The following is a 22,028-nucleotide window of genomic DNA, read 5'->3' on the forward strand; positions in this document are numbered from 1 at the left end:
CATTCCCCCCCCCCGTCTTCTCTCAGGCTTGAGTTCACTCTTCCACCAAACGGAGCTCGCCGCTGATAAAGGAGGAGCGAAGGGTTTCTTCGAAATTAATCTCTATGGTTTTTTGCGCGAGATTCCAACGTTAAGTATGGGGTCTCCGCCACAGAGATGCGAAAGGTGTAGAGCGGACACTATCGAGAACTTGAGAATTCGGAGCGGAAGTTCCGAGGTGCGTGACCCCCCCACTCCCCCCCACCCTCCTCCTATCACGTTTTGGGAGGGTTATCTGGGCGGGGCCAGAGGGACTTGTTTCTCTCTCGCTTCGCGGCTGGCTGGCGTTGCTATGAAGCGCGCGAGCCGAGGCAGCGCGTGCTGCCCGCGGGAGGGAGAGCAGGTAGCAGGCTCGGAGAGCAGAGAGCAGGCTCGGCCGAGGAGGACGAGGGAAGCGCCTCGGCCCGCTCTCGTCCTGTTAGGATCGGGCGCGGGGATGAGGGATGAGCCCCTCCTCGCCCTCCTCACAGCAGCCTCTGAGGCACCTTCGTCCCCTGTCCTGTTTCCGCCTCTACCTCACAAAACACACCGGGGGACGTTGGGATAGTCGGGCGCTCTCAAGCTTAAATCATAGGATGGTTGTGAGGATAAAAAAGGGGAGAGGGGCTGTTGTGGGTCCAGCCTCCAACTCCTTATAAAGGGCGACCTTGGCCCAATCATGGAGCCAGGAACTGCCCTTCTGCCCTTTCCCCTCTCTTCACAGACAACAGAGGCCAGCAGGCCTAGCAGTTAACAGAACTGGGGCTGGTGGGAGTTGTAGTCGAACAACTTTTGGAGGGTAAAAAGTTATCCAAAACTTTATGACTGGAACATTTTCCTTGGTGCGTAGTGGCTTTGGAGTCATGGACTGAAATTTGAGGCATCTGGGTTCTTTTGCTAGTGCTTAAGATTGTGCCTTCAATTTGTCCTTCAGAACTGAGAAATAGTTGTTTACAACATTCCTGTAATGTAGACTTCTGGACTTGGAAACTTAGGTTGAACTGTGGATATTGTAGTTGGGGGGAGGGTGAAGAAATTTCAGGGGTCTTAAACGCTGAAAACAGTTCTAGAATGTGGCCAACATGTCATATACGGTAAATAGTAAGTACAGAGAAAAAGATAATGAGTTTTTGTTTCTGTTACAGAAAGTGGAGACGCAAGGGGAATTTGTTAAAGTCAGAAAGAGAGCTTTGGAGAGGCTGACTACTGAAGTGATGCAGCTACATGACATTTTGCCCAAAATACTGAATTATGATATCTTGGAGAACTTGCAGAAATTGGATGCTGTTGAAACAAGTGAGTTCTTAGGTTCTGTCATTAATGCTGTAAAATCATTAATGCCATAAAAGCAGCTTAGAGCGAACAACTTAAGTTTGTGGTGGTGGTGAATATTCTTGAAGTACTGGTAACTGAAAGTTGAATAATCGAGGTCCAAGTTAGATAGGACAGAGAAATGTTTGACTCATTCTTGACCTCAAGAAAATACTTGTGGTTGGGTGAGAAGAGGATTTCAAAATGTCAGAGAGGTAAGGGAATGCCCAATCCTTTCCTTGTCTGATGCTCCTCTCTTGCAAATCTTCCCTGGGGAAAAACAGCTTTGGGAGGGAATAGTGATTTGGAGTGGAGAAATGGTTGACAGGGAAAGGGTTAAGCACCTGCCTTCTCACTGCTTCTCTCCAGCACCCCCTTTACATGTTTCTCATGGCAGAATTGGAGCTTTTTCACTTAGCCACATTTTATATTGCTACTGATTAGTGGCTACATGTGCATTATAGTAAAGTGATACCTCGGGTTACAGATGCTTCAGGTTACAGACTCCACTAACCCAGAAATAGTACCTCGGGTTAAGAACTTTGCTTCAGGATGAGAACAGAAATCGCACGGTGGCGGCGCAGTGGCAGCGGGAGGCCCCATTAGCGAAAGTGGTACCTCAGGTTAAGAACATTTCAGGTTAAGAACGGACCTCCAGAATGAATTAAGTTCTTAACCCGAGGTACCACTGTATTTGAAAATGCTTGTCCTTCTTTTTATTGTTTTACTTGAGCCCTCCATTTTTTACAGTTGTGGAAAGGAAAGATATTGAAGTGGAGCAATTAAGAATGGATTGCGAACACTATAAAGCCCGTTTAGAAGCAGCCCAAGCTGATTGTATGAAAGAAAGAAAGGTAGGTAGATTATTAGCTGAAACCCACTTTTTTACATACATAATTGTGCTATACCTCTAACCATAAGGGCAATCGTAAATATGCCTACTCAGAGGTAAGTTCAGTGGGAATTAGCTCCAGCTAAGTGTAGGAAGGAGTGCAACGTCCATACGTGTTGAGACAGTTGGGGGGGCATGCTTTTCTGTACTGGCAACCCCCTCTTTTTGCAGAAGGTTCCTGCAAAAAGAGGTATGAAAGGTTCATTCTGTCTTATGGTAGCCTGTTACATCCTACAAGTTGCTTGGGGAGTTTCTGAGCCCTACTGCAAAGACCTAGCCGAGGTATAAGAAAAAACAAAAGAGAAGCTTTGGATTGATCTTTCCAGAGTTCTGTGAATATGGAATTTCCCAAAATCTTGTGTAATATTCTCAGGAAACAAGGGATAACATTAGCATCTATGCCATCCATCACATGGAAAAGATTCCAGGGAGAAATTATGGAGAATTGCTTTTTAATGCCAATGAAGCTAAAGAATTGTATTAGGAAAACAAGGAAGGCAACAGTCTCGCATACAGAGTTACAAATAACACCAGTAGAGACTATCTAACTTAGCCAGTTACCTGCTTGAGTATTTTCTTGGATTTCAGAGCACGTTCAGAGTTCCTAGTAAAACAGAGGTTCTGAGAGAGAGAGAGCATCTTTGACTCTTATTTAGGTGTTTCCCAGAATATAAAAAACTGAAATGAAAGTTTCACATATTTATGGGAATCGGAGACTAAGCAAAGTTGGCCTCCTTCCCATGATGGGTTATTGCTTGGTTCTGTCATGAAACCTCTTCCATCTCTGATGTAATTGTTCTCTGGCCAGCTAGAAAATTACTTAGAGGTTAGTTCCACCTTTTAAACAATTTTACAGCTGTACAGTATATTGAAAAATTTAAAGCTACATTTGGATGCAACATTGTGAAAAATCTTCAATCCTGAGTGTTTGTTCAGAAACAGTTAAGGATATATGGTTCATACTAAGGGTTCCAGATGCTCTAAGTAGCACTGTGGAGGTCCATCAGAACATAGCTGTTTGTAACATATGTCAACTCACATTGAGCTCAGTGAGAGTTACAAGTAACTATTGATCGCAACTTTCGTTGACATTTTAGACTACAGTCCTCCAGTCACTTTCCTGGTAGTAAACGCCATTGACTTTAGTGGGATTTGCCTCTGTACTTTTCATGTATTAACCTACAATACAGGACTTTCCTGCTGGTTTGCTGTCTTATGTTCATGCTAGCATATCACAGGAATGATTCAATTACCGTATTTTTCGCTCCATAGGGTGCACCGGACCATAGGGCGCACCTAGTTTTTAGGGGGGGAAATAAAGAATTTTTTCTGTCTTGGCTTCCTCTTTAGCCACGCGCAACCTCTCCCGGCGGCAGAAGCTGCGCGCGGCTTTGTTTTTAGCCGCGGGGCTGGGATGGGGGAAGCCCAAGCTTCCCCCGACCCCCGCTCCCAGAACAGGCTGCTATCTGTAAGCCTTCGGAGCCCAGCGGGAACTCCCACCGCACTCAGAAGGCTTGCGGATAGCTGCCTGAAGCCTTGAGAGCGAGAGGGATCGGTGCACACCGACCCCTCTCGCTCTCCAGGCTTCAGCGAAAGCCTGCATTCGCTCCATAGGACGCACACACATTTCTCCTTCATTTTTGGAGGGGGAAAAGTGTGTCCTATAGAGGGGAAAATGCGGTAATTTAGTGTTACTGGATCTTTTCTAGCTAGGATTAATTCTGTAGTGTAATTTCTTGAATTGTTTTCATTTTTCCTTTCTGGACAAGGTTTGTGGAATGTCTGCTATTTCTGCTTCACCCACCTCCCCATTCCTTTATGTGCAGCCCCATGCGCACTTACCTTTAAATTCTATATAGCTTATTTGCAGGTGTTGTAACTCCATCTTCACATGGAGAGTGCATTTTTACCATGCTGATAGAGGAACAATTGTACTAGTTTGCATAAGATGTATCAGGCAAGAGTTTTCAGGAGAGATCTAACAAATCTTTTGAGTTCTGTTTCCCTCCAAACCTCCTTGTGGTACCAAAGACAAAAGCTTGCCCCTTTGCCAAAGAGGGAGCTGCACTAATGGAAAGCATATCTTTTGCCTGGCTCAGGTTGTAATCCTAACGCAATTTACATTAGGAATAGAATTGTAGAGTTGGAAGGGACCGTGAGGATGGTCTAGTCCAACCTTCTGCAGTGCAGGAACATGCATTACAGTGGATAAAACCTGCAACCTTGGCATTACTAGCACCATGCTCCAACCAACTATTACAATATAATTCCCATTTAATGCAGTAGGATTTACTTCTGAGTAGACATTGTTAGAATTGTGGCTTATATTACCAAGAATACTTGTTTGAGAACATTGCTACTATCTATTTTTATATAATTATCCAGACTGTTCTTTTCTTCTGCTTATGACTGTGTAATGTTGCCATAGAAGCTGCGAGATGAAATTCTGATGAATATGCTTAAGTTTGCCATGTGTCCTATATCAAGCTCCTTGAAGGAAAATGGAATGTAAATGTAAATATAAATAAGCAAAAAGTCTTCTATGTATGCAGATATGAGAGAATTCCACAGTTTAGGAAGAATTTAAATCTTAGCAGATCTACTTCACCAGAGCCAAGTTTTTTTGTTTTTTGTTTAATTCTCAGAGGACTTTGGAACTTATTGTGAAATCTAAAGAACGGTCTGATATAATCCAATATGAATCACATATTAGCTTTATTACTTTCAGGAAAAATTAATTGTTCGGCAGCAGCTGAATGAGGCAAAGCAACAATTATTGCAGCAAGCTGAATACTGTACAGAAATGGGTGCTGCAGTTTGCACGTTGTTGTGGAGTATCTCTAGCAATGAAGAAGCAGTTAAAAGTATTCTAGGAAGTGTAAGTTCAGTGACTGCAGAGATCTTTATTTGTTACATATTATACACATATGACAGCTTTGACTCAAACTTTTTTTTAAAAAAAATTACTTTTGTGTCATTCTGGTTAGAATGTCCACATAGCAGCTGACAATCTGCATTTGTTTACTGTGATTGAGACACTAAAATTGCTACATTATTATTGTTGTTGTTGTTGTTGTTGTTGTTATTTCTACACCGCCCATCAGGCTTACAGCATATATATATAAAACATAGTAAAACATATAACATTAAAAACTTCCCAATACATCAGAAAAAGTGGTTAAAAGTTCCTATTCCAAAGGCCTTTGTGAACAGTACAGTTTTCAAAGATGTATTTTAAAAGGCAGTGATAACTCCTGCCAGACTTCTGTTGCCAAGGATTTCCAAAGAGCAGGACCTGGCACACTAAAGACTCAGTCTCTGGTAAAGACCAACCAGATGTAAAGGACACGACCAAAAATGCCCTATCACATGATCTCTGTGATCAAGGTGCATAAGGAATTAGGTGGTCTTTAAGGGACTTTGGGCTCATGTTTTTAGGGCTTTGTGAATTTACACAGTAAACTTGAACCTGGCCCGGTACCAAATCAGCAACCAGGTAAGGAGATTTGTATAGGATTCCACTGTAAGTCACTTTAATTTGTGAATAAATGTCCAGACTTCAAAATAACATTCCTTATGGAAAATACAAAATGTATGAAGCCACAGTAGTTGTAATCTGTGAATGAACTATATATGACAAATTCAGTCTATGTGCTAGCTTTTCCCTGATCAAAACATAATTTCCCAACTGCTAAGTGTAAGACAATAACTGCTGCACCATATTAATATGGTGTAGTGGTTAGCATAATAAAATCAGGACTAGGGAGACCTAGGTTCAAATTTCCACCCTGCCATTAAGCTTACTGAGTGTCACTTGGTGACATTATCTGTTGGCCTGGCTTATTGTGAAGCTTAAATTAGGAGGACGGGTGGATAGATGACCCTATATGGCACCTTGAATTCCTTTGAAGTTAAGTGGTATAATAAATTTCCCTTGTTGCTTTTTCTGTCACAACCTGAGCAGCTTGTCTCTGTTGGCACATGCACTTTGGGGTTTTTTTCTTTCTTTCTCTGAGGTGCTGTCCCCTGCACAGAAACAAGGAGATTAGTGGCATATATTATGGCACACATTTATTTATGCCATGATATTATTCATTAGTTTTTCATAAGTCTAACTTTTGGAACTAGCTTCTTGTCCTCTGGGCCATCTGAATACATTAGCACCGCCTTTCTCAGCCTTGGGTTCCTAGATGTTATTGGGTTACAACTCCCATCATTCCTAGACAAGATGGTCAGTGATGATCGGAGTTGTAGTTCAAGAACATCTGGGAACCCAAGGTTGAGAAAGGCTGCATTGCAGGTTGATTTATGTTTCTGTTTTTTAAGATTATATTTTATAGAGTTGTGACCTACCAAGGACCTCTTGTGTGGGATATAAATCTCAAGAATGAATAAACTAATGAAAGGAAATAAAGTGCCACATGATCCTTTGTTGTTTTTGCTACTAACACAGCTACACATCTGGAAATGGTTGTGCTCTGTACATAGGTGAAACCACCTGTTCTGCTGCTCCTCTTGAACATGGGTTACACTCTTGATGTATGCATTGAAAGGCATCTCAATAATATGTTGGAATCCTACTAATCTGATGCCTGGTTTCATAATGTTTATAGACATTATTTCCCTAGTTAAACTCTTCTTGCTACAGTTGCTTAGGAGAGCTAAAGTCACTGAAAAACATTTGTCTTAATAGAGGAGTCTTGGTAATGTTCTGTGCAGATCAGTATCATAGTGCCATTGAGTTTTACCTACTGAAAAAAACTAACCATTATTTAAAAACTCGTAAGTTTATAACCATAAAGTAGTAATTTTTCCTTATGAATTTTCAGAGTAAAGCTATAAAGTTTTTTAGCATTGCTGGACAGACTATGGAGAGTTTTGTGCGATCATTAAGTGAAGATATCAAACAGCAAGACATGGATTCTGATGAAAGTCAGTTTGTGTTAGGTTTGGCAGGGATTGTTACAAGTAAGTTTGTCCTGGAATGTCATAGGAATAATGAAACACATCATATATAAGTTAGCATATCTTTTTTAAAGTTTCTACCTTTCAAAAGACTTTTTCTGAGCTGATATACAGTGGTACCTTGGGTTACATACGCTTCAGGTTACAGACTCCGCTAACCCAGAAATGGTGCCTCGGATTAAGTACTTAATTCGTTCCGGAGGTCCGTTCTTAACCTGAAACTGTTCTTAACCTGAAGCACCACTTTAGCTAATGGGGCCTCCCGCTGCTGCTATGCTGCCGCAGCACGATTTCTGTTCTCATTCTGAAGCAAAGTTCTTAACCCAAGGTACTATTTCTGGGTTAGCGGAATCTGTAACCTGAAGCGTATGTAACCCGAGGTACCACTGTATTTAGCAAAACTGACCTCACCATATTAATGACTTCCTGCTTGAGAACAAATACTGAGTAAATTGCTTCTTATGCGTACGATAATAAAACCAATGCATGATTTTAAATAGAACTAGGGAAACACTGCCCCATGCCAGATTCACTCTACTTCACAGTCACTTGCACTGCCCAGTGCATGCAAACACCACATACATACAGGCTAGAAACATATGTCTCAGTCACTCACACTACATACAAACAGCTACACATACATACTTCCCCTTCCCCCACACCCCAGTGTACATACTTTTTTCTCCATTAGCATCTTTTGCTCCCTACCTTGCTGATCCTTCTTTTCCTTTCTCTCTCAATACAGGAACATCTCCCTGCCCCACCTTGCAGATCCTTCTGTCTCTATCCAAAAGTGTATCTTTCACCCCCACCCCATAGATCCTTCTCTCTCTACCCAGGAAGTAGGCAGAGTGCTTGAAGGCTTTCCACAAGCATCTGGTCAGTCACTGTGGGAACGGGATGATGAATTGGATGGGTCATTGACCTGACCCAGCAGGATTGTCTTATGTTCTTAAGAGCGTATCCTGTAACCATGAAGCAATGGGGAAGCCAACCTGTTGCTTCTCCCCCAGCACTCAAAGCAAATCCCTCAGGGCTTGCAAAAGGCCTGTGAAGCAGCTGGGACACCCACACCACTCAAATTAAAGCTGTCCATGGCATGCAAATCCTACACAGGCTTTTTATAACCTCAGAAACAGCCTTAACCATGTAAGCTAAGTTAACAAACTTCATAAGAGTAAAGGAAGGCAGACAAAAAGATAATAAATGTATTGAAAAGTGGAATCTATTTATCCTCTATTAGTCTACTGGAATAATAAAGTGCAAGATCTAGCCCAATACTACTCTTTAGTGGGGGACATATAGGGATATTTTTATATAAATTAGCAATGTAAACATTATTGTAATGTTTTTGTTATTTATTTTTATACCTCAAGTAGGCTTTTGCATTTGTGAGGATTGTAATAACTTTCACAAACAGTGAAATAATACTTAAATACACTTTAATCAGGTGTGAATGATACATTTATATATTTATCTGAATTACTGTATGTATGTACTTTATTGTTCATAATATTTGCAAAAACAATGTAATTTTACATAATAACATTTGTAAAAACTCATTACAACTAGGCTTGATAAGGAAGTGGGTTTCTGCAGAATTTGTCCCTCTCAGCCCATGGTTTTCCTCCATAGCTACAAAATTTCTGGATTTTTTTAATCTCTAGGAGATGCTGTAGTGAAACATAGCACCAGAAACCAGCACATCGTTATTGTTGTCTTGTAGGGGATTATTTTCTAGAACTCTAATCCATAGCCTTCCCAACAATTACTGTACAGAATTTTCAGTAGTGCTGTTAGCTTACAAAATTGTGCTGAATAAGAATGTTTTTATTTTTGTGTTCTCTTTTGTAGATGTTGCTGCTTTAGCATGTGGTCGTGAATTCCTAGTTAATTCAAATCAAGTATTGTTGGACACAATGATGCAACTTCTGGGAGACATGAAGCTTGGATGCTGCACAAAACTTAAAGTGTATGATGATTGGATGTTTTTAGAATGAAACTTGTTGTCTTAACAATCTAATATAGTCAAGAATGATATATAGTGTGGTGGAATGTTTAAAGTGCTGTGAACTAAAATGAGTTGTTAAGTGGGGAGTCTATAGTTTAGGTAAGCTGCTGTTAGACTTAACCCCTAACCCCTCCCTCCCTCTGTATCTTTGGTATGGAGGATAATAATACTTGCCTACCGTACAAATGCCTCTGCTTTCTTGTGTTCACTAACATTGATCATGAGTAACATGAGAGAGGCTCCCAGGTAAGGTTTATGAAGACACTACGAGAGTGGGCAAGTCATCTTTATTGACAGAAGACAATGGGTTTCCAGGGTGCAGTCGTTAGTGGATGGTGTGGTGTGGCAGCAGCACTTACCTGACCTCCCAACAGCTGTGTTGCTGCTGCTTATGGGGAAGAAGAGTGGGATGGGTGAAGTGGCAGGGTGAATGTACTGGCAGGAGCACTCGACTGGTGTTGCTGTTGTGTGTGCACTGTCCTATTCACTTCTTCCCCTTGACCCTTCCCACTAGGGGGAAGGGTTGTAGCAGTAGAGCATCTGCCTTACAAGCATTGTAGATGTCATAGCATATTAAACATGGGGATAAAATTATAGCAAGTACTTTGGCCATCCTTGCATTTGAGCCTCGCAGTCAGCCCAAAAGATCAAATCCAAATCTCTGGAAAGTTTCAGAACTGACGTCCTTAGAGATGTGCCTCTGTCAGTTTGCTGGGTGAAGAAGCAGCAAACCAAACACATTTGTGCAAGAGTTTATGAATGGGTAAAGAGGCTTTCTGTATTACTTCCTTAATAAGCTATTTAGATATGTAACTCCTAGGCAGGGAAGATTGAGGATTTGTACCTTAGTCTGTAGCCCCAAATACATTAAAATCCAGCTTTGTCTTGTTTGCTACTGAAAATATGCCATATAAATTTCAGTTGTCTCTATATGTTGTCACAAAGGATGGCCACCAGATGGTGCTCCAGGCTTTGTAAAACACTTACAAAGTTAGCATTTCTAGACAGAACTACTGCTGGTCATAAATCTGTATTTTCTTGCCCCAGAAAACTTATAGTTCAAGAGATAACTAAAATGAGATACTTTATTAAAACGTTTGAACATTTTTAAAAGTATGGATATAGTTTTGTAGTATAACAAATATAAGAGCAGTTGATGATAGGAGGTGGTGCTGAAGAAATAGGGATCAACTCCCAGGCTGTTTGCTTTGGCAGACAGCTTTGCCCTTTGAACAGCTTAGCAGAAGATGTTTAAACTCTGCTTCCCTCTGTTAGTATTTTTTACTGCTTTACTTTTTCAGTTCACCATAACCAATCCCTCAGTTCCCTACAAAACAAACAGCTGAAAGGAAAACACAAAGCACAGCCATGTTTCTCTGCGTCACCTTTAATCCATTTCGTTATCTACTGATACTACTGATAAACAAACAAAGACCATATCAAGAAGTATTAATCCCTTGCACTGTAAGAAATGTTACATAATTTTACATGGGTTAATGATGCTGAACAGCAGACACTGCAAGAGATCCTTTTGTATCACAATATGGCCCTCCTCTGGAATATGATAAGCAGGAATGAATGTGAAGGTCTGGAGAAGGATGTGATTTCCTCTCTTTTCCCAGTTTCTCTCCTTACTTGGAGAAAGATTTGAGTGGATCGCCATCAAAGCTATTTTCATTTTCACATTTCTGCTTCGGATAATAAATTTAGAAAACAGAGATGCAAAAGCTGAGGTCTCTTTGCCTAATCCCCATCTTACATAGAGGGCCCAGCACCTGCTGAATAGACCATCTTCGAGGCCCTGATAGAGCCCACTCCCGCCACAGCCCCGCAACCAAAGGGGGTTGTGGAATGATGCAACATGATGTGGGAAAGAAAATTTGTATCTGTAGTGACTGAAGCATCTTGAAGCCTATCAAGGTGGAATGCAAGGTATTTTTTTTTTGCTTCCTTTTCCCTTTGCTTCAGATAGCATCTCCAACCTGAACATGGCAGATCCTCGTCCTTCTTCCCTCTCCTCTCCCCCCCGCCCCCGTCGGAATAGTAGCAGGGACCACAGGTCATAATACAGGTGTGTCAGTGGCAGAATCCACACTACAAAGCCTACCAGAGAAGCATTTCATATGAATTCAAATACTATCCACCTTTATGTCAAGCTTCTCCATAAATGTTATGAAAAAGAGAAAATGTACAGGGCAGGTGAATTATCCAAGGCTCAGCCTCTCCACCTCACCCTAGGATTGCATTCAATCCAAAGGCTTAAGACCAGATGCCACCATGACTCAGAAGTATCAGAGACCAAAGAAGAACATAGACCAAAGGCGCAGATACTAGCAACAGAATCTGAAAATATTTTTGGACCCACCACTCTTATGGTGAAGGTGGCTTACCAGACCATTTTGAGAGCAAAATCTACAAAAGCCAATGAGACTCAATACTGTAATATAAAGCAGATAAATGACAGCTGTGTTTTGTTTTTCATGTTGATTCTCAACCGTTTATTTTTTATGGGAAAATTTTAAGTTGGAAGGAATAAATTCCTGTTGTAACAGAAGAAGCATAATTTAAAATTTTATTATCTCATTGTGTGAGGGTTTAGGAAGCATACAATTTAGCAAAGCGGTGTTATGAAACATTTCTGGAGGCTTTTGAAAATAGCTGACTGAGCATAGCACTTATCCACTGTGTATATTTTCAGAGTGCTGTGTAAACAGTAACAAGTGGTTTGACAAGAGTAGTGTCACTTCAGAAATAATGGCATAGTTGGTGACTTTATGTAATTCAACAAAATATGCTTTGGCCTTTCTGAAATGTAAATAAAAGGCTAACTTGTTCATCTGAGGTGATGGTGGGAAAGTCCTCTTAAGAGTATTTTCTTCTCAACCTCACAACAGATAAGCCCTGGTTTGCTGTCCTGATTGAAAGCTGATAACTGGGAGAGAAAAAGCTTTTCTTTTCACAAAAAATTAGATTTCGAATAGTAGAAGTTGTTTTATTGTCTTTGTGTAATCTTGGAATTTTACTCTTTATTGATATTGCTCAAACATTCAGATCAGTTTATATTCTTTTAATGTGAACTTCAAAGTGGTGGACATAAGTTTTTAGAAGAATGCATGTCATGTGAGTCTGTTCTCCTTCAGAAGCAGAATAACAGACTAGAATACTTGGCAGTTGCTCCATGTGGGATGACAACAGTCAGGATTAAGATTGATGACTTCCTCCCAAAGGAGGAGCTTCCTTGCAGGACCAGTCTGTTTCCTGTCTCTTAGGAGACAGCAGGGTTTTAGCTAGAGCTCTTTATCAAACAAAAAAGGTAGATTGAATGAATCTGCCTTTCACCTTTCTTGACCCCTCTGTACTGAAATTAGGTAGGACAGGTGATGGAGTAAGCCGGGCAGCAAATCCAAGAGAAACAAGCTGCTTAGGCAGAAAAAATCTTTAATGATGGCTCTGACCCCTTGCTACTTAGCCCAGGAATGTAGAGCTGGATAACAGTAGTGCTGTTAGTCTTTCCAGTAGGCCTTTTGCAGAGCTGTGGTGTTTCAGGCCTCCAGAACCTCCTCTGTCTTTACTAGGCTGGTGTACCTGTGAGCCTGTCAGATATGTCTGATGGTTCAGGGCAGGGGTCAGCAACCTTTTTCAGCCGTGGGCCGGTCCACAGTCCCTCAGACCATGTGGTAGGCCAGACTATTATTTTGAAAAAAATAACGAATGAATTCCTATGCCCCATAAATAACCTAGAGGTGCATTTTAAATAAAAGCACACATTCTACTCAGGTAAAAACACCAAGCAGGCCCCACAAATAACCCAGAGATGCATTTTAAATAAAAGGACATGTTCTAATGTAAAAACACATTGATTCCCAGACCACCCACGGGCCGGATTGAGAAGGCGATTGGGCCGCATCCGGCCCATGGGCCTTAGGTTGCCTACCCCTGGTTCAGGGCCATAGCTTATAGAAAGAGCTTCAGGGATCTGGCTCTACTCACTGCAGACTTTTCAGCAAGAGTATCTAATGTAGCACCTAGAAGAAGTTTTTGACTTAGGCCTGGGCCATAGCTGAAAAATCCAAAAGTGATATCAGGGATATCCAGTTCAGCAGAAATTTTATTTATGTGGGGCTCCAGAGGTTGTCTTTGTAGTACCTAAGGATAAAAAAGTTTTATTCACAAATGTGAAGAAGGAAGACAACAACAGATTTTCAAAAATTCCTGACATTTAGAGACCCTATTCTCTTTGCAAGACATGGCAGTTGAAAAAAATGCCAGATACAAAAAAATCAAGCTTTTTTAAACAAAACAAAACAAAAAGAAAGAGGTGGTGGGGTCAAGCCATCTTGGATCTCAAGTATCTCAGCAAATTAGTAATATGAAGTCATGTTCATCTCTACATAATTCCATCCTTATTTGGGGCATCATGATATATCAATATATTACAATGTTTAGCTGGTGATATATCGTGATGTTGAAAACCAGTTATCGCCCAGCCCTAAACGTTGTAAGTAGTTTCGTTTACTTAGGTTCTGATGTAACAGGGGTCTTCAGGAACATGGTTGGCAGTGAATTTTGGGAATGGGGCACATATTTTATTCTGAAGTTTAATTTAATCTAATACAGGCTGTCTGGCTGTTACTGTGAGAGAGGCACAGCTTTGTTCATGAAGAAGGGTCAGCTGGAGTTAGGCATTGATGTGTTTGCCATATAAGTTTGTTAGAGACATGACAAGCTGATAATAAAGTTAAAGTTGAAGCTAAAAAGAAGAGAATGAATGAAGGATAAAATTGTATTGGAATTTGTTACATTTGTGACAGGATTTTCAATTAAGCCTTGTCAGGCTAATTTTTTTAAGTGCCCTTTTCTGTTTGTCAGGAGGACAAACACTTAATCAGGATGATAGGCTATCCGCTGAGGAGTCTCAAGAGGATTTCACTGAATGTGTTGTGTGATCATATAAGGCTGTGTTCATATGAACACCTCCAGCTAGTTCAATAGGATTTGACTGTTGCCAGGTTTCTTTACACTACATTATTGCAAAATGAATAAAAAGAACATACAGGATTATATTAATATTGATATATCCATTCAGTCTTTGCTTTTTAAATGTGAGGAATGTGCTAAGCTTCCTGAGGCTTGTGTTAGTAACATGGTTTGCAGCTTTTGTAGTGGGATGCAAATTGATATACTCAGTCCCCTTTTAAACTTTTCTTACAGACTGATGCTGATGTCCTTATACAATGTCAGTATCAATGTGAAAGGCTTGAAGTACATCAGTGAAAGCCCAGGGTTCTTTCCATTACTCTGGTGGCTCCTGAATGGTAAGACCTTTATGAATGCAATACGGTACTAGATTGTGCTACACATGTTTTCACTACGTAACAAATGTCAGTATATTAGCTAAATGGAAATAAACCAGCTCCTTCTTGTTTATCAAAACACCTTGTATAGCATGTAAGAAAAGACATATTTTGGAACTTAAGATATGATAGGCAAGAGAATGGAGAATGGAAGGATGAGTTGTATAAGATTACTCTTGCTAAAAAGGTTTATATGCTGATTATCCTATGCATATAGAAAACTATCACACATTCTTCATTTATGCATTGCTGAAATCCTGTCCACTCTTACTGGGGAGGGCCTCTCATTGGACTTGATGAGACTTTATGGTGAGAAAAGTACATAGGATTGAGCTATTAGTTAATCAGTTTCAGGCTTGGGGTTTTTTAAAGTCAGTTATTATTAAAATTAAGGATCTAGACCATGCCCTTGAAATGCAATGTTAGAACAATGAAGCTGTTCTTGCTTGAAACTATTTGATGTAATCTATTGTTTAATTAAATGGCTTGACATCTTCTTAAAAACAAAAACACTGCAACTGTTGATGGAAAGATAAGTCTGAACATTTGTCCTGAAGGGCAAAAGGAAAAGTTATGATTCTGCGCTTGTTAACTTCCTGCTTCAGCTGTATTTTATTTATTAGATTCTCACTTTCATTTAATTTATAACTTTCTCCGTTATTCAGTCTTAGGATAGGTATCAATTCTAAAATCAACACTTGGTAAAATCTATAAATATTTATAAAAGTGTTATATATTATTATAAAAGTATTAAATACATTATTTCAATAAATTACACAGTATCTGCTTGCCACCCAGCTTTTAAAAGCAAGCCCAAGTTAAAATGTATTACGGCTTATTGCAGAGTGATAGGGCTTGGACTTTTCAAGTCTCCATGGGAGGGAACTAACAGAATTGAACTGAAATGTGACAAGGGGCACTGGTGCAAATATATATCTTAGACATACCTCATATTGACTGTTTGTTACGATTTGAGACTTGCATTTCAAAGAACAGAAAATCTCTCAGTTTTGATTCTTGACTACTGAGAGAGGCCTGCTTACCTCCAAAACAGCTGTGTGGTTCCCCCAGCCAGCGCCAAAGCGGGACTTACCAACATAGGTAATACAATAGACCCAGGCATTTCCAAATATTTTTATCAAGACTTGTCCTCTGAGGTTTGACACACAACAAATCCATTTTTTTAGTGCTCCTCAGCACCACATTCTGTCTAATTTCCACTGCATACAGTCATAAAATGTGTCTAACACAGCTACCGTATATACTCAAGTATAAGCCGACTTTGTGGTTTGGTGAACCGGCTTATACTCGAGTCAATAAGTTTTCCCAGTTTATTGTGCTAAAATTATATTCGGGTTGGCTTATACTCGAGTATATACGGTACTTACCCATATAAGATTTGGGACATTGCTTGAGGAAATGCTTGAAACTTCCAAATTGTGCAGTTTGGTGGGGTCTTCTTCACATCAGCTCTTAACATTTCCCAGTGATGAAATAATCTGTCATTAGCAAATAGAAGGGAAGCACCCCACCAGCTTGGACTGGCTTGGTGTGGTATTTCTCAGTAGCATAGCAACAACTTACCCATTGTGCAGCAATGAGACCTGACTCACTACAAATATATTTCAGGAAGCTTCTTTTCTGTACTAAGTATTGGTGTCAGCCCTTAATTTATTGTAAAAGGAGGTTTAGTTTACTGCTAGTTAGATTTGTGTGTGGGGAATTCTCTCCAGGGCTCAAGTTTCATAAGTGTTTTTGACATAGGTGTCCCTCCCTGAAAACTCACATTCTAAAGGCACAATAATGCAGGGAAGCACAAGACAGAGCACAGAAAAATAATGAAAATACCTCAGAGCAGGACTTCCCAGTCTATTTTTAAGGGAGATTTACTGCCAATATTCCCTCTTTCCACCCATTTACCTGATTGTTCTCTGCCAAATTTTCACCACAGCCGCAATTGTTCCTAACCTGTGCAATTCTTGTTAATTACTTAGCCTGTTGCTAGTGCAGCCTCCCACCCCATTTAAATTAAGCAATAAAGAGATATCTGTTGTAACTTTATACTCCCTACGACAGCAATCTGCATTTCAGCTTCATGATATGCTTGTTTACATTGAAAAAAGGGCCACTGAATTTCATGAGACTTAGTTCCAGGTTTGTACATAAAGATTGTAGGTTTAAGCATGCAGTCAGTGGCCACCTCACATATTGCTCGTATGAAATTATACTAAAACGTTATAATGACTGTGGGTAGAATGATGAAAAAGCTTGTAAATTAGTAATACTTGAACTTGGTACCCGTTACTTGTCAGCTTGATAAATTATGTCTTTGATGACTAAAGAATGTTGCAAGCACCTGTCAGTTGAATTCACACCACACTTCCATAGCCGATTGCAGATTAACAGTTTAGCATTGAGGTAATTCAATTACTTAAACCCCATTATAGAGAATAGTTCATCTGTGAGTATACTCCTAATGACACATGTGACTACAATAACTCTCTGCCTTATCAGTTGCTTCTGTTAGTGACTGAATGCAAATGACATCAAATACTACGGTACAGTTCATGTCAGTGATGTTAAGGTAGATTTTCAGTACGTTGTTAAAATTGTGTCAGCTTTTATAGGCGGCTCCTACTCATGAGCTCATGCAAGCATCCACACTATTGTCTTTAAATTATTAATATATATTTTTCATGACTAGTTCTTTGCGGGGAGGATATTGTATTGTTTCATGCGGACCTTAGCTAACACAGTTCAGAAACACTTTTTTCCTGAGAGGTGCATTGAAGAGGTATTTGGTGTTGTAGTGGAAACTGCACTACCGTAATGTACTCTTTGTTGCCTTTCAAGTTGACCTGGACATTTCAGCTAGTACAGAATGCAGCAGCTTGGGTGCATTTTTTTGCTAGGCATCCATAGTATACATTTTGTGTCAGTTGCATTGGTTACTGGTACATTTCTGGGCTGAAAGCCAAGTGTGGGTTTTGACCGTCAAAAGTCCTAAATGGTTTGGGGCCAGGTTATGCCCATTTGAACCTGCATCAGCTTTTGTCATTGACATGTTGGACCACCTTTAAGATTGGTCAGATTGGCAGGTTTTAGGAACAAGGGTTCTCAGTAGCAGCTGCTGCTATGTGGAACCAGAGGGTGTAAAGTTGTACGCTTCAGTTGTATTATTAAAAAAGAACAACAACTTTGAAACCTGCTTGTTTCAAGTGTCTTTCTGCAGATGTGTGTTTATTTGACATTATTCTGACTTGTTGCTGCCACTTTTACACTTGTTTTGTACTGCCTAAATTTATATTTTAATGTATCTTTCTATTCTCTTAATTTTCTAGTTTTTAATGTAATTGTTGTTTCACGTTTACATTGTTCGCTGCCTTGGGTGGACTTTGTCCAGAAACACAGCTTCAGTCGTACCTTGTATCTCAAACACCTTGGCTCCTGAACAAATGGGCTCCCGAACGATCGAAACTCGGAAGTGAGTGTTCCGGTTTTCGAACGATTTTCGGAAGCTGAACGTCCGGTGCGGCTTGGTTTTTTAACAGTTCTGGGAGTCGAACGGAATGCATTCTGTTTGAAAACCAAGGTACGACTGTATTAATATTTTAAATGAACAAATGTTTGTTACAAAGTGGCATTACCCATTAGCTTGTGATCCAGTTTTGTGTTGTAACATACCAGTAGAAAAACAGTGTCCTGGTAAACAATAAACAAAAGGTACAAGTTGGTAGTTCTGCAAGTATTTATGCTACTGCCCCTCCAGACAACTTAGAGCATGGGAAGGAAAAAGCAGAGTTGTACCTGCTGGCCTCCTCCATGTCATGGTATCCACAAGTTCCATCTTCCTGATCTCTGTACATTTGTTGAAAAGTCTGAATGGGGAGCCAGTCCAGCTCCTCCATGTGATCCTGAACGCTGCATGAACAGGATTCCCAATTGTGTGGATTAGCTTACATGCTGACAACTGTGCATTGGGTCCTTGTTCACATGTTCCAAAAAATGCACAGAATCAACAGGAACATTAGCAAGGAGCCAGGGACAATGGATGTGACTCCATTTAATAGTGAGAAAATGAAAGTTGGATGTAGAAAAACTTCATTTGTTGTGCTCAATGAGAAGTCTGTTCTTTTATAAATTATGATAATTGGTTTAGTTAGTTTCTCTTTCATGTTTAGATCCAGATCCAGAAATATGTCTTCATGTTCTACGGCTTCTCCAGTCTGTGATTTTAGAGCCAGATGTTTTAACCAAGTCAGCTCCTGAAATACGTGACTCTTTGCCACTTCCACGTATCCATATGCTGTCAAAGAGCCGCAATGCAGATCTACAAATCCTGGCCCGAGAACTGCTTGAGGACCTTAAAATATTAGAGAGTGAAATATAAGGTTCTGTTCTATAACATTGTTATTTTCTCCAGCATTTTTCCCCAGTGTTGTAGTAATTTGTAAAATTATGCATGCATTCCAAAAAAAGGTTCTTCTTGTAAGTAGATTTGTGTGTTTGTATGTGACCAATGTTTCTTCACAGGAGAAAGTAATTTCATCCATAAATAGGATACATCAGAATTCCCAGGCTAGCCACATTACATCAAACCATCTCACCCAAGCTCACTAGACATTATTATTTCTGCTTTAAGCTGTTTGAAGTCGAAGATTAAATGGTTTGAATAAACTGCAGCTGGTTACATGCAAGTTATATTTGTCACTTTCAAATGATTGAAACGTGATGTTGAATAAATCTTTTGCTGCTGGAAATGTTGTCATTGACTGTGGTCTTTGCACATAATGGGATGCCAGACTATGTCTTACTGTGAACAAGCATGTGTACTGGTACCTGGAGATAAAAATCACAACCACTTCAGTTCTCCCCTGATCCTGCTGCTGTCACACTTCCTGAGAGCTACACCATGGCTTGTCTTGGTGTTACGTGTAAACCTGACTTTATGGTTTGCCTTGCTCCAAACAAACTGAACTGTAACCAAAGTTTGTACCTGATTTTTTTGCAAGACCCTCTATTCTTGTTATTTATTCTTCCTGTGGTATGATGAGTAGGGAATCAGACATGTGTTGATGTCAAAAAGTGCCCTAGAGGAATCTGTAGTAATGATGCAGTGTGCTGAATTCCTGTTTTAAATCTAACAATGCTGACAGTATGTAATGCTAGCCCGGACCTTTTAAGAGACTGCAAGTTTGAAACAGCTAGAGTCTCAGTTTCCTAGGCCACTCATTAACATCAGTCTGATCTCAGTTAAGAGAAGCAGGAAAGGAGGTGTTCTCTTAGTAGTCTCTTGATGGCAGATCAAAAAGAACAGACATTTAAAAGGCAACAACCATCCCATTTATATCTGTTTAGGCAATCTCCTTTTTAAAGTTCTGCTTGTGTTCTTTCACTTTATTTGTGTGTTTGTGGGAAGATGTATATCTAGTTAGAGCATTATTAAAGTAATTGACAGATCATTCAGATGTGGATGGCTAAAGGGAGTGTTATCTATGTTTACTGTAGAAAGAGTTTGGATGAGTGCCGATTCCCTTTTTATTCTGACATGAGGTTTACCAGTTTATGCAAGATTGATGATTACGAGTGGCAATATTGGGGTGGGGCTGGTTGGCATGGTCCTCCTGGCTCTCTTCCACACATTCACTGAAAATGGCAGTGGCAGCTTAAATCTACAAATGACCAGTTCACAACCACTACATTATAGTGGTACATTTGAGAGATTAAGGTGGAATGAAAACTCAACCGTTAGGCTTTACTAATGTCTATCTCAACTGAATTTGCCTCCAGGGTTACAATACATGGACATCAACTATTCCACTTTATAGAAAAAGTCATATCCCTGCACCTTTGTCACAGTACACTATGGCAAGCTCAGTTCTGGTCTCTTGCCTTCAGAAAATCCCAAAGCGAAACCAAAGCCCTTAAATGCCTGAGACCTGAGTAAAAGTCAGTCTTGGGGAGTCATTGCTGTCTTGGTTAGCTGAAGGGGCCGTTTTAGTGTTTGTGGCCAAAGTAAACACTGCCCGGTCATGTTCACTTGACACCATCATGGTTTTCTGTCAGACACCTGAAGCCCATCTTAATTCTCCCATGCTTTAAATGGCATTTAAGATCTTTTTAACTGCTGCTTTTATCAGCTGTAGCATTTTAAGTGTGCTTTTATACTGTTACCATTATTGGTTCTGTTTTGTGAAAAGCCTTGTAGGCTTTTGAAACTGAAACGTAGGGTATAAATGCCTTAATTAGAAATAATAAAAGTTAGGTGCAACCCCATAGAAAGATATTACCAGATATGACTGCCAGCTCTACACTCTGCAGTTTTTCTATGGGTGGTATTCAAGGAAGTTTCACTCAGAGTAAACCCGTTGGCATTAATGGTCTTAACTGAGTCACGGTCATTTCAGTGGGTCTGCTCTGAGTAAAACTTGACTGAATACTGCTCTATGTATTTTGGCTTCTGGAGACTGGAAATAATGCAGCAGAGGTGGTCCTCAGTTCATTTAGGTATAGCTATTTGGTCCACAGACCCCAACATGGCACATCAACTATGCAGTAACTATTGCACAGGCTGCACGTTGCTTAAATTCTAATGTGCGGACAAGTTTGTGTCCTCGAAATTTCATGCTCCAGCAAGTTATTATATTTGTCTTATATAGCTTGACTTGAGTGACTTTTGGTACAAAAAAATCCTTGCTTGTGCAGGAGATCCATTTAGTGTCAGTCAGATGCAAATAAAAGGCTGGTGAGTTTGAAGTAGACATCCCATTATAGGAGGGATTTCTGTAGCCATGGTGATTCATCCCTTGTATGCTTTGAAGTGCTTGGGAGCTGTCTGCTTCATTGGGCAAAATCTATGTGTCAGCAAATACTAAGAAAGAGAGCAAACCAATCAGATCTGGGGATTACTGCTGTGACTCGGCAGGTAATCCAAGAATGAGTGGCCTGACACCCCAACTGTCCTGAAGTTGTTCAGACAGGTCTTTGGTAGAGAGTCACAACATTTGTACTTGACAGCTTTGTGAAGTTAATTCTGCATCAGCCAGAAAGCAGTGCCTTCTTTGTTCTTGTCAGTGACAAGAGAGACCCAGCATTGGTCCATGTCAGGGGTTGGCAAGGTTTACCTTGCCTGGACCGGTTCACTCCAGCGGAGATCTGTCCGTGGGCTGGATTGTGGGTGTGTGTGAGCACCCACGCCCATGATTTCCGGTGTCTGCATTTGTGCAGATGCGATTTCCATCGCTGCAGAAGTGAGTCCCTGCGCCCCGCTGCACCACTTTAGTGCCGCGTGTGGGGACTCATTGAGTAGGTGGCTCAGTTCGGGGGCTGGTTAAATGACCCCTGTGGGCCACGTGTGGCCCATGGGCCGCAGGTTGCCTACCCTTGGTCCATGTAGAGTTAGCCTACCTGCCTGATGAAGAGATCTAGTGCAGATTGCCAGCAAAAGTTGAAGAAAAACCTCTCCTCACACCAGAAT

At 40.5% G+C, this 22,028-nt stretch overlaps 1 protein-coding gene across 2 annotated transcripts; it reads left to right on the forward strand.

The window, feature by feature from the left end:
• Positions 1–254: 254 nt before the first annotated feature.
• Positions 255–19,311, forward strand: HSF2BP (heat shock transcription factor 2 binding protein). 2 transcript variants are annotated; one of them, XM_083612586.1, is made up of 8 exons: positions 255–382; positions 1,164–1,314; positions 2,080–2,183; positions 4,950–5,099; positions 7,051–7,189; positions 9,041–9,158; positions 14,409–14,512; positions 18,733–19,311. In XM_083612586.1, the coding sequence occupies exons 1-8, from the start codon at positions 332–334 to the stop codon at positions 18,939–18,941; spliced, it is 1,026 nt and encodes a 341-aa protein (XP_083468712.1). In that variant the 5' UTR covers positions 255–331; the 3' UTR covers positions 18,942–19,311. The 2 variants fall into 2 exon arrangements, with proteins under 2 accessions (XP_083468712.1, XP_083468711.1); XM_083612585.1 differs by lacking the exon at positions 255–382 and having other exon boundaries at positions 409–1,314.
• The last annotated feature ends 2,717 nt before the right edge of the window (positions 19,312–22,028 follow it).

Source organism: Podarcis filfolensis (assembly GCF_964270895.1).
Source record: "Podarcis filfolensis genome assembly, chromosome: 4".
NCBI classification, from domain to species: domain Eukaryota; kingdom Metazoa; phylum Chordata; class Lepidosauria; order Squamata; family Lacertidae; genus Podarcis; species Podarcis filfolensis.